Below are 12221 nucleotides of genomic sequence, written 5' to 3'. Positions count from 1 at the left end.
AAAATAAGACAGCAAATACAGACTTGCTTTGAGGTTAATTGCAAGATCCACATGGCTATTTTAAAGAGAGGAAAACCAGGAGACTTCACCATCAAATGTCGCGCTTACAGTGGCCCTTTTGACCTGGACTCAGATTTTCTTGGCTCATTCCCCTTACCAGCCCTGGCTAGTGACGTCACTGTGGGCCTGGGAAAGCTGCTTGCTCATGAACCTCATGGATAAGAAGCGAAGAAGCCGACCCAGGGACGCCCCTTCTTCCCGCCTCTGTCCACTCTCCTGCGTCTTATCCAGTCACCACCTTTAGAAGCATCTTTGGGACCAGCCAACACAACGGGTGTTTTTTTTTTTCTACCTTAATTCCTTATTGCTGAACACCACAAGCTCCCAAATTCATCAGAATTATTCCACCGAGGATAACCTGCATCTGCGGGCCTCCCACACCTACCTCTCTCTCGGCTTCTATTTCGACCTGGACGATGTGGCTCTGGAGGGCAGGGGCCACTTCTTCCACGAGTTGGTGGAGAAGAAGTGTGAGGGTGCTGAGCATCTCTTAAAGTTGCAAAACAAGCATGGTGGCCGCATTCTCTTCCAGGATGAGCTGAAGCCTTCCCAGGATGAGTGGGCAAAACTCAGGATGCCATGGAAGCCGCCCTGGTCTTGGAGAGGAACCTGACCCAGGCCCTTTTGGAGCTGCATGTGCTGGGTTCTACCTGCGCAGATCCTCAGCTCTGTGACTTCCTGGAGAACCACTTCCTGGGTGAGGAGGAGAAACTCATCAAGAAAATGGGCGACACCTGACACCTCTGCAAGCTGGCTGGGCTTGGGGAGGAGGAGGAAGAGGAGGAGGAGGGGGAGGAGGAGGAAGAGACGCCTTGTTCTGGGAAGTCAGTATTAAGAACACGTGTTCTTTTCTATCAAAGTTCTTCAGAAGTTGTTTTCTGTTTGAAATCTTATCATGAGTATGCAACCAAAATAGGTCTTCTGGCCTGGCCGGTGTGGGGTGGCCAGTTCAATTCCTGGTCAGGGCACATGCTCACGAGTTGCGACTCAATCCCCAGTGTGGGGCATGCAGGAAGCAGCCGATCAATGATTCTTTCTCATCATTGATGTTTCTCTCTCTCTCCCTCCCCATTCCTCTCTGAAATCAATAAAAATATATTTTTAAAAAATAAACCCTCTGTACGCTTGTAAGTTTGGATAGTCCAGAATTCAGAATTCAGGGCACATAACACAGCCGGTTCAGGTCAGAGCCGGTTGGAATCTTCTGCTTCCTTTGGAACTAGAACATCCTCCGCGTTACCCGGTGAAATGGACCTGAGACAGGCTTGGTACCGTTTGAAGTGACTGTGTTTCCAATCACAGCTCTCCCTGGCCTGGGAAGTTTAAGACATTTAGTCTGGCCTTTCGTTTAGTCTCTGAATCATTAACAGGCTGCCTGGTCGGGCAAGTGGAGAGGTACTGCTGTCATGGGGAACAGATGTGTTTACCTCCCCACTCTGTCTCTCACCAGCTGTGTGGCCGTGGTGGATCCTGATATCGCCCTGAATTTTGCTTTTCTCATCTATAAGGTGGGGATACAGATTGCTAGACTGCTGGGCCCACTGGGCTGCTGAGAGAATCAGAGATCATGGAAGCACCTTGTGAGCGGTACAACTCAAAGAACTAACTGTCAGGACCCTTCTGATGGGGCACATATCATCATTTGTGAAACATTTGTTCTCTGTGGCGTCTCTGTGTTTATCTAACCTGTGAGTAGCTACCACCTCATCTACTTTTGCTAGTTTATTTGTTCTTAAGTGGCTGGAAAAAGATAGCACACCAAGATGCAGATTTTACTATCTGGGTGACCTTGTGCAGGTTATATAACCTTTCTGAGGTCATCACCAGAACAATTGGGAATCCTAATAGTTAACTTGTGGGGTGTCAAAGATTACAAGCAGCAGGCGCTTGATACTTCATAATTACTTATTATGCTGCTCTCACTCCCCACCTCTGTTCTTCAGTTTTTCACAAGGGTCTCAAAGGATGGCCTGGATCCTTCACTTCAAAGCCCTGTCTTAAGGAACCTGGGACACTTCCCACTGGCACTGTACTGTTCACCTCCACTCAAGTTGTAAAGATAGACTCTTCAGTAGATATGGGCTATTTACGTTACTTATTCCTTTTGAGGGAGCTTCGATAGTTGGTGCCTTTGAGGACGTTAGAGGTGAAAGTGCTCTTAGAAACACCATCTAGCAAAGTGGTTCTCATCACAGCCTCCCCTTAGACATGAATTCCAATGCAACAAATCTTAAAGTGGAGAAAACTGTATAAGTATTAATGTTTTTCTTTCCCCCAAATCCCTGTGAAATATAGAAATATTACATAACTAGTAGCCCTGCATTTGTAAAAAGACAACAATCTTGTTAAGAAAACTATTTGTTGCAAACCATAATTAACGAGGCACCATCTGTGACATCCAGTGTTCTCTGCATGAGCGGAGACAATCCAGGCACATTTTAGGCTATTTTTAGAGCAGATGGGAAAGAGAAAAGGGTGTAACCAAGCAGAAGCATGGCATGAACTATCTGATCGGTTGCATATGCTACGCTGTTGAGAAATTTTTATTTAATATCTATTGTAAATGCATTCATTTTCCTAGAAAACTTTATTTGCAATCTATATTCAGCTTTATATTCTCCCACTGACCCTAAACATCGCCTTCAGAATGATTCTTACAAAATACCTGCTTCCTCTTCCATCTTCAGGTAAAGCTTAAACCTCTGAACTTGGGATTCAAAACCTACATTTCAGTCCTTCCTGAGCCTCCAGATTGAGCTGTCATGGCCAGCCCTCTCTAGCTGCTGTTGCCCAGTGCCCATCCGCCAAATTTATACTCTAACGGCCCCCAAATATGTTCACCCAGGAGCCTTGCCTGGGATCTCTCTCCATAGCCCATCTCTCCTCTCAGGTTGTCAAAATCACACTGCTCTTCCAAAGTAAGACACTTCATCCAGTAATTTCTCTCATCCGCTCTCAATGTTTGTTCTTAAAAAAACATCTGTAGAGCTCCTAAACTGTGATAGCACTTAAACAGTGTCTGTAAAAATAGCATGGCACTTCAGTTAACTGGGATATTTGTATTTGCTTAAATCAAGTCTGTTGAAGTCTAATCTACATACAGTGAAACTGACTTTTTTGTAAGAATGTAGAATTCTTCCCTCACTGGTTTGGCTCAGTGGATAGAGCATCAGCCTGTAGACTGAAGGGTCCCAGGTTCGATTCCAGTCAAGGGCATGTACCTTGGTTGTGGGCACAGCAGGGGGTGTGCAGGAGGCAGCTGATCGATGTTTCTAACTCTATCCCTCTCCCTTCTTCTCTGTAAAAAAATAAATAACATATTTTTAAAAATGTAGAATTCTATGATATTTTTGTTAAAAAGGTTTCACTGAAGTATAATTGACATACAATAAACTGTATATATTTAAAGTGTAAAATGGGATAAGATTGCAGTATGTATACACTGATGCAGTCACTACTGTAATTGAGATAACGAACATATCCATCACCCCGAAGTTTCCTCATGCACCTTTGTGAGTCCTCCCTCGCACTCCTCTGGAACCTTGACTAACAACAAGATTTAAAGGACGAGCAAAAGAAAAGGAATTAACCTATTGGGCAATTTGGAGTCTTTCATGAGATTGAGGGGTGCTCTGAAAAGTGGGAGAAGTACCCAGAAAAGTGATGGCACTAAAGAAGTCAAAGGAGAAGAGAACTTCGAGAGTGAGCCATGCAAATTCTAAGAAAGGTCAAGTGAGATATAGACTGAAAATGAACCACTGAGACATCCCATGTTCATAAACACACTTAATATTAAGATGACAGAATTCCCCCAATAGATCTACACATTCAATAGAATCTGCTAATGGGTATGAGGCTTCTTTGGGGATGGTGAAAATGTTTTTAAATTAATTATAGTGATGGCTGCTCAGCTGCAAATATATTAAGAATCATTGAATGGTACTAAAGAGAATGGTATGGTATATGAATAATATATTTTTAAAAGGGGTTTTTAAAAAGCACCTCTGGATTTGCTCATTTGGGAGTTATTAGTGACCTTAACGAGAGCAGTTTCCATAATGATGGGAGTACTAGAAAGGGGGAAGCTTTAGAAGGACTGTTATTCAGAGAGAGGGAGAGGGCGAGAGAATCTAGTAGAAAGAAATGGAAGCTATTAGATCAGAGCAGGTGGGGGGCAGGTGGAGGGGTGGGGGGACAGTGACAGTGTGAAGTTCTAGAGCCCATTGAACTTGAGTTTCCAACACTGGGTGAGGGTCTATCTTTTCTCTGATTTAAAAAGGGGGAAATTTTCTCCCTGAAATCTGTCCAGGTCTGGCCTTTTCTTCCCTAAGATAATGTGGTTGCTTTCTCCAAGGGTTTCCATCGTTGACATCTTACCAACCAATTACTCCTCATTAGTCAGGATTCGGGTAAGGGAAAGGATCAGACTGCAAAGAATATTATAGTCCCCAGTGATTATAATCTTTATTCTTTAATCTCAAAAATATGGCTTTAATATCAAGGAAGTAAAATGCCAGCATCTCTGAAAAATGTTGTATTTGCCAGCCAAAAAATAGGACTAATGCCATCTACATGGAAGAATATAAAACTGCAGTTAATTTCAAATTGCTAAATAAATCCTCCCCCCCCCCCACACACACACACACTAATATCTGAGCCTAGATAACCATTTTGGAACTCTAGAACATATCCAAGGATTATTCCAATTAACCTATTCCCTAGAATTTATAACCATTTGGTTATGGCCTTTTACCTGAACTCAATTTCTGGGTTCATTATAGTCCAAAGTTTGAGTCCTACCACAGTATTTCTAAAATCTTTGTGTTTTTTCTGAATGCTTAAACTCAGTCCCAGCTGAAATCTCTTGACAAGAAATCCTTCATGTTAATGAAGAATTGGTGGTGGAAACTGCATTAAAAGGATAGTGACGTGTCATCTTTATTAATTTTCCTATCTCTAAGCCATACATTATATCCTGATGGGTGCGCTGATCCTGGGATTGGAAATGTAACAACAATTAGTACCATAGGGGACTGGTTCAGATGTGATACATTTGCAAAGGAAGAACTTCTAACCTCAGCAATTATTCAGTGTGGGCAGCCTTCTTGCCATATCTCGTTTTCATCAGCTGGAAGCTCAATTATGTTAATTTTGGCTGAACAGTGTGTATATGGGTTGAATACCTTTTTAGCCATGATAGAAGACCATTGTTAACCTCCCTTCTATATGAATGTGGGCACAGAAGCCAGAACTGACGCAGTTCAGAAATAATTTTGTTACCAAGATGTATATAGCTCCTGACGCAGTGTTATGTCATCATTCTGCCCTCAGCCATCCTGACTCACTCTTTGCATTGGTGTTCACATTGAATTAGCATAAAGCCAGGACAAAAATATCCCTATGTCACCTTAGGAATACTGACTCATTTATTTTTTGTTGTGTGAATATTCCCTTATTATTCACTTTTACCAATGCATATAATATTCATTTTAAGTGATCATAGCTTTATTTACAGGAGAAACACTGAGAAGTGACTTAACAGAGTGGTTAGGAGCACACACTCAGGGGCCACCACGCCTGTATTTACATCTCAGCTCTGCCACTTGTAACTGATTGACCTTGGGCCAGCGGCCTGACTGGTGCCTCATTTTTCTCACCAGTAGAATGGGAATAGCAGCACCTCCCAGGACTGCAGTGGGAGTAGATGAAATAATCACATCAAGTGCTTAGAACAGTGCTGGGTGCACACACACCCTCAGTAAGTGTTAGCCACTGTTATCAGCTCTTCTTTTAAATTAACTGAGAAAACGGTTCACATTATAAAATGTCAATCTAAATACTAAGTACAGTACTTGGGCTGGAGGAAATTCCGAGCTAAACCAGCACTCGAATGCCCTGCAGAAGAAAGGTTAAAGCCTGAAGCTCAGGGTCAGGACCGTGGGTCCGTCATGGCTGTACCACCGGCCGCGGTGCAGCTCCGTACCCTGCTTCCTTCCTCTGCCCCTCGAAGACACTCTCCACGTATTCTCGCAAGTTACTTCCAGCCTCTAACAATCTATAATGCCTTGAATTCACATGGTCTTGTTCTGTCAGCTAAGCAGTACTATTTACACAAATCTGAACAGAAAGGAATAAGCATCTATAAAATGGTTTTCATGTAGTTAAGAAATGAAAAATAACATGGACAGATTCCAAAATCCAAAACGCACATTTGAGTGCCCTGTCCCCTTGACACACGACCTTGAACAAACACTTTAAGAAGAGCTCCTCTAACACAGTTCGGGGCCTGTCCAGGATTTACAACACACAGAACTGGGACCTGGCCTGACCTGCCAGGGCTGAGCACAGGTGGGACTCCTGGCCTGTGACCCCATTTCTAACCCTCATGTTCTGACACTAACAGTGTGACAGCCCAAAAATAGCTTCTCAGGAACAAAACCAACTTGGTGGTGCATCATTTCAATTAAAATTAAAATGATGACTTGATTTCTAAGATTACTGACTTCTGAAAGCTGTTTTTATCTGAGCTCCCTGAAATAAGAACTCATGAAAAATAACAGAATGATGGTGTTTTACACACTGATTTATTTTAAAGCATAATGTATAAGAAAAGGTAGAGTTTCTCACAAAGTATCTGATAAATACTTTAAAGAAATCTCTAATTAGGGTAAATGTACACACTTTTAGCCACAAAAGTGTAATTTTAAAGGCAAATTTCAGACCTCTTTAGCTACATGATAGCTAATGGCAAGCTTAAGAACAGTAAAAATGTACATTTATAAAACTTTGAGGAAATTTGTGAAAATGTTTTATAAACATTATAAATAAACATCTGTTCTATAATGTGGGAGAAGGCTTCATGATCTACTTACAAATGCTGAAATCCTGCTTTTGTAATATTATAAAGTTATTATACAAGTTTTAATTTACATTCTTGTTTAAACTCCCTCACTAAGATCAAGCACAGGTTTGTATTCACATGTAAATAAACACATTACTTCTTCCCTCATATTAATGCCCCATCGTAAAAATACACTTGGTCTCAGGAGCAATCAGAGCATAGCAAAGTGCTGCTTTAACTGTTTAATTAAGTGCTGGGTGTCCACGTGATCTGGAAATGCGGCCTCAGACTTCCGAGCAGCAACATAGCTTCTCTGTAGATCTCCAATCTGCAAGAAAGACCAGGATTAAGACCACAGAATAAAACTCCTGAAAAATGAGTAAGGGAGTCAAAACAAGACATACTAGTACTACCTTCATACTGTCCAAACTCAAAGGGTTCCTAAGGGTAAATTGCTTGATTATGCTATTTGGGATTTAGAATTTTTTCACTTCGATAACAATTCTGACTTGAAAAAATATGAGAAAAAGAAAATAACCAATTATATAAATGATTTCCTTGCTGTAAATGCCAATTACTGAATCTTTCCCAAACCCAGCAGCTCCTTAATGAGTATATTTTTAATGACTAGATGTCATATCTTAAAATGTAAAATAATTCTTCTGCAATCCATAATGGTATTAAGTTTAGGCAATATTTGGTGATAACGTTCTTTAAAGTTTATTACACTGTTCCTTAAGGGAAGACATATGTGTATATAATAATTGTGTTTAAAAAATCATTTCTTTCAGGAATGCCCTTATTTATCTGTATTTTTTTTAAACCAAAATGCTGTAGAAAGAGAATACCTTATCAGAGATTGTTGCAAAATTAAAATGCGGCTCATACAAGTGGGGTGCCAAAGATGACGCAGTTTGCAACAGTGCTCTTGCCTGTGGAAAGAAAAGAAAAACCAAAGGTATCTGAGCAGATGTCAGCACTGTATTTGTGATTTTTTTATTTTTATTTATTTATTTATTTATTTATTATTATTATTTTTGGTAAAGAATCCTTTACCCAGGATAGGACCTTAATAAACATGATGTGATAAATACAGATGACATTCCTCATGAAATACAACTTACTAATATACTAACTACTTATATTTTCCAAAACTAGATTAATACTAAAATGTTTCAAAATATGGAGAAAATAAGGGAACTGAAAACTTAGAGTAGATTGTTATTTGAGAACCGCTGTTCTTGTAAAGTTTATATTTCAATATGACAACTCAAAATATAATCCTCTCAATGTTTAAAAAAAAAAAATCTTGTTAATCCAGTGTGTGTTGCTGTTGACTGGGCTAGTGGGCTCCTAATGATCTGTTCTCTAATTCAACAACAAACACACCTAAAGGCCACAGCAAATTTCAAAGCTCCACGCTCTGTGCTGGGTGGCAGTGAGCAAGCAGTTTATTATTCTGCTGCCAGTGCCTGAGGGTTTCCTTGACACTGAAGTGCGAGATGGCCTTTCTAAGGAGGGGATGAAGCTGAGACCTCGGTGACAAAAAGAAAAGTCACTGCAGGATCTGCAAGAACTTTCCGAAGGCCCTGAAGTAAGGGCAGTCCTGCAGGTCTGCAGCGCAGCAAGGCAGCTAACGGGCCGGTACGAAAGGTGTGCAGCAGTCCTCCCTCACCCATGGGGGATGCTCCAAGACCCCAGCGGATGCCTGAAACCAGGGACAGTACCAAACCTATACAGTCTACATTTTCCTTACACATACCTATCGATGATAAAGTTTAATTTATAAATTAGGCACAATAAGAGGTTAACAACAATAGTAAAATAGAACAATTATGACAATATACGTTATATAAATGTCATCTATCTCTCTCTCTCTCTCTCTCTCTCTCTCTCTCTCTCTCTCTCTCTCTCTCTCATAACCAATCTGATAACTGAGACAGCTAAGTGACTGATGTGCAGCGTGGATACAATGGACAGAGGGATGATTCTCATCCTGGGCAGGACAGAGAGGGATCGCACTCAGGATGGCGCTCAATTTAAGACTCATAAATTGTTATTCCTGGAACTTCCCATTGAACATTTTAGGACCATGGTTGAGCGCGAGTAACTGAAACCGAAGAAAGCGAAACCGTGGAAAAGGAGGGACTGCGCAGTGGCAAAAGGTGTCGTCTGAGAGGGAGCCAGAGGCCTCCGAGGCCAAGGGCTGAAGTCCAGGTTTTACTTCCAGTGAAAAGAGAAAGCCTCTGAAGGATGCTCAGCGAAGTAGTAATAAAATAACCTTGTTTGTTTTTTAAAATCCCTGCGGCTGTCCTGAGGAGGATGTCTTAGAGGGCACACTCACTTGCTGACTTGAAAACAAAAAGACCAGCAAGGAGACTCTTGTATTGGTCCAGGCAGGAGGTGGGAGAGGGTGGGGGGGGAGGAAGGTGGCCGGGTTCGGGACGAGGCTTGGAGGTCGGCCTGACAAGAGCTTGTCGACCATGCTGGGGACATGGGGTGGCAGGAGAGGCAGTCCGAACAAGAGGTTTCCAGGGTGCCCCCAGGATTCTGGCTTGAGCAGGTACAACATTTCCCTAAGACAAGGAAGACTGGGGCTGCAGGTCTGTCCTGATAAACCAGATGCTGTTTCGGAGACACGTGACTCGTGCCAGGTCACATCACTAACGCGTGACAGGCTGGGATTCAGACCCAGGCTCCCTGTTAAATTACAGCCTGCGGAGGTGCTGCCGGGACAGCTTTTCTTGGGAGACAGCAGCCTGTCCACTGTGCAGGGCAGGGCGCCGACCTGTTCCACGTGGCCCTTCCGCATCTCCAGCACAGCCAGGTTGTTGTAGGCCTCGGCGTGGTGGTTGTTGTTGACCAGAGCCAGCCTGAAGCACTGGTGGGCCAGACTCGTGTCTCCCACTCCCTGCAAAAGAAACGCACATTTCCGCACACACCGACCCACACGCTTCCTCCTGCCACCTCCTCCCGTCTGAGCAACGAGTGCCAATCATGGGAGTCAAGCGGGGAATTGTATGTGAGAGGATTTAACTCGGGAATATAAAGTGAGTATGGTGACTCTTAGAAACCTCTACATTGCTACCTAAGACTGTTGCCAAGCCTGGATTCACAATTCCTGAGAAGGCCTTCAGACTGACTTGCGCCACCTTTTGTACGACAGAAGTTGTGTGAGAAGAACAACATACCACAGCTATATGTCCCAGGTTGTACCAGACATCAGCTGTCTCTTCTTCGTTTTCGGCCAGAGAAAGGGCCCGCTCGAATGAGGTCAGAGTCATGTCGTACTGCTGGGCATAGAAGCAGCAGAGCCCCAGGTTGTTGAAGAGCTGGCAGTTATAAACCCCCAGCTGCAGGAGGCGCCTTTTTGAGAAGAGAAGACATATTTTGGTGCCAGACCAACTTTACAAATGTTCAGACACATGTATTTTTTACAAAGTTAGAAGTGAATTTATTTTATAATTTTAACACCCCCAAACAGAAGTAGAAAGTATTGCAGTCTATGAAAAAAATATCAAAGCAAACACAAAAGCATGCCTTTTTTTAATGGTACCCATTATGGGAACTGTGTCCAGAGGCAAGGTCAGACACAACTTATCTAAGTTTTTTTTCCCTCCAAAAAGCTTGGTTAGAGAATCAAAATAAGACAAAAATAGTCACAAAAAGTAAAACCCACACATTTTTGCTTCATAACGCTTTCGTACCCATAGGTAAGCTCCTAAACCTCCTAATCTAATTTGAGGATATTTAGCATTTACTTCCACGTTTTCAGCTGAGTTGGGTCCTGTTTTTGGCGATAAGTACTTTGTAGTTTAGCTGCATCTACCGACCTCCAACGGGCTCCCACCAAAGACAAGACCGCTACAGCTCAAGAAACCCATTTGCTTCTACGCATCATTAATCCCACAGAACAAAGCACAAGAGCTCAAATAAGCAAATGAAATCCAGGCCAGCTGCCCTGAGGAACCCATGACCCGCTTGGGGGCAGGGGAACAGTCAGCTGTGTGAGACAGACAGCATCGATATTATCGCTTATGTGTATCTGGGAAGAACTCTCGCCAGTTGCCAGTTACCTCCTTGTATATTACCTAAGGGCTGAAGAGGAAATCAAAATTTAAAAATTCATCCAGAAACCAGCTGTAGGATAAAATAAGTCTGTGCTCAAAAGAAAACCAGAGAACAGAATTCATTTAGACTGAAAAAATTTGGGGGCCAAAGTTGACAATACTTCACAAAACACGGGACGCTGTTTCAGGTCCCCATTGGGGCTCAGGACCTGGGGCCTGCTTCTCTTTGCAAATCTCACCCCATCTCAGCTTCAAGGCCGTTACATTACACAGAGTGGTATGAATGAAGGCAGACATGGGGGGGAGGGAGGAGCTTCCAGCAGCCATAGAACTGTTACTGGTCAATGACAAAATGGCTAATTCGTACAATGCCATAGGGTTAAACACTCAGGTGGTTATTGGGGGGTGTTTCTACAAGGTGCCAAATATCTGTGCATTTCCAGATTTTTAGAGGTCACTTTTAATGCTCATAAAACACCTGGGTGTTGGAGTTTCTAGTCTCATAAAGACATGGCTTATCCACTATTTCTCTACATTTGATTCCCTCTTGATTACTGTCTCGCCAATATTCCACAGGAAAGGAGTCTCACAAACTGAAGGTAGAGCTCACCTGTAGAAGCGGAGGGCAACTTCTGGTTGATCAGAATAAAAATGGTTGCTCCCAATGCATGCAATGGCCTCCATGTGAGTGTTGTCCTGTTTCAAAACTTCTTTGTAGTATTCGGAGGCCGATGAGATATTGTTCATTTCCTATTCTCCATCAAGACAGAAGAGCAATAATTTTTAAAATATATTTTACTGATTTTTTTACAGAGAGGAAGGAAGAGGAGTAGAGAGCTAGAAACATCGATGAGAGGGAAACATCGATGAGAGAGAAACATCGATCAGCTGCCTCCTGCACACACCCTACTGGGGATGTGCCCACAACTGAGGTACATGCCCTTGACCGGAATCGAACCTGGGACCCTTCAGTCTGCAGGCTAACGCTCTATCCATTGAGCCAAACCGGTCAGGGCAGAAGAGCAATAATTGACTGATATTGCCAAGACATTACTTTGTGACTGGTTTACATTCTCCCATTCAGTGAATATTTATCAAGAACCTACCAGACTGTTCTAGGCCCTGGGGACACAATATAATCCAAAAAGATAAAGTTACTATCCTCAAGGAGGCTGCATCCGGTAGGGAAGACCAACAAATGAACACACATGTGATGTGATGTCGGGCAAGGACAGGGATGGAGAGAAAAG

General features: G+C 42.6%; 1 protein-coding gene across 2 annotated transcripts in view; it reads right to left on the bottom strand.

Annotated features, from left to right (window-relative positions):
• Positions 1 to 6625: 6625 nt before the first annotated feature.
• TTC8 (tetratricopeptide repeat domain 8) overlaps positions 6626 to 12221 on the bottom strand; it is a 35838-nt gene continuing 30242 nt past the window's right edge. Inside the window, exons 10-14 of one of the 2 annotated variants that reach the window (XM_079769079.1) lie at positions 11582 to 11721; positions 10093 to 10267; positions 9690 to 9812; positions 7750 to 7833; positions 6626 to 7229 (exon numbers count right to left, since the gene is read on the bottom strand). In XM_079769079.1, the coding sequence (XP_079625205.1) occupies positions 7113 to 7229; positions 7750 to 7833; positions 9690 to 9812; positions 10093 to 10267; positions 11582 to 11721 (639 nt within the window). In that variant the 3' untranslated portion in view covers positions 6626 to 7112. The remainder of the gene's footprint in view (positions 7230 to 7749; positions 7834 to 9689; positions 9813 to 10092; positions 10268 to 11581; positions 11722 to 12221) is intronic. The other variant, XM_079769080.1, reaches the window with a different exon arrangement.

Source organism: Cnephaeus nilssonii, assembly GCF_951640355.1.
Source record: "Cnephaeus nilssonii genome assembly, chromosome: 4".
Taxonomy (NCBI): domain Eukaryota; kingdom Metazoa; phylum Chordata; class Mammalia; order Chiroptera; family Vespertilionidae; genus Cnephaeus; species Cnephaeus nilssonii.
This window is presented reverse-complemented; position numbering and strand designations above follow the sequence as displayed.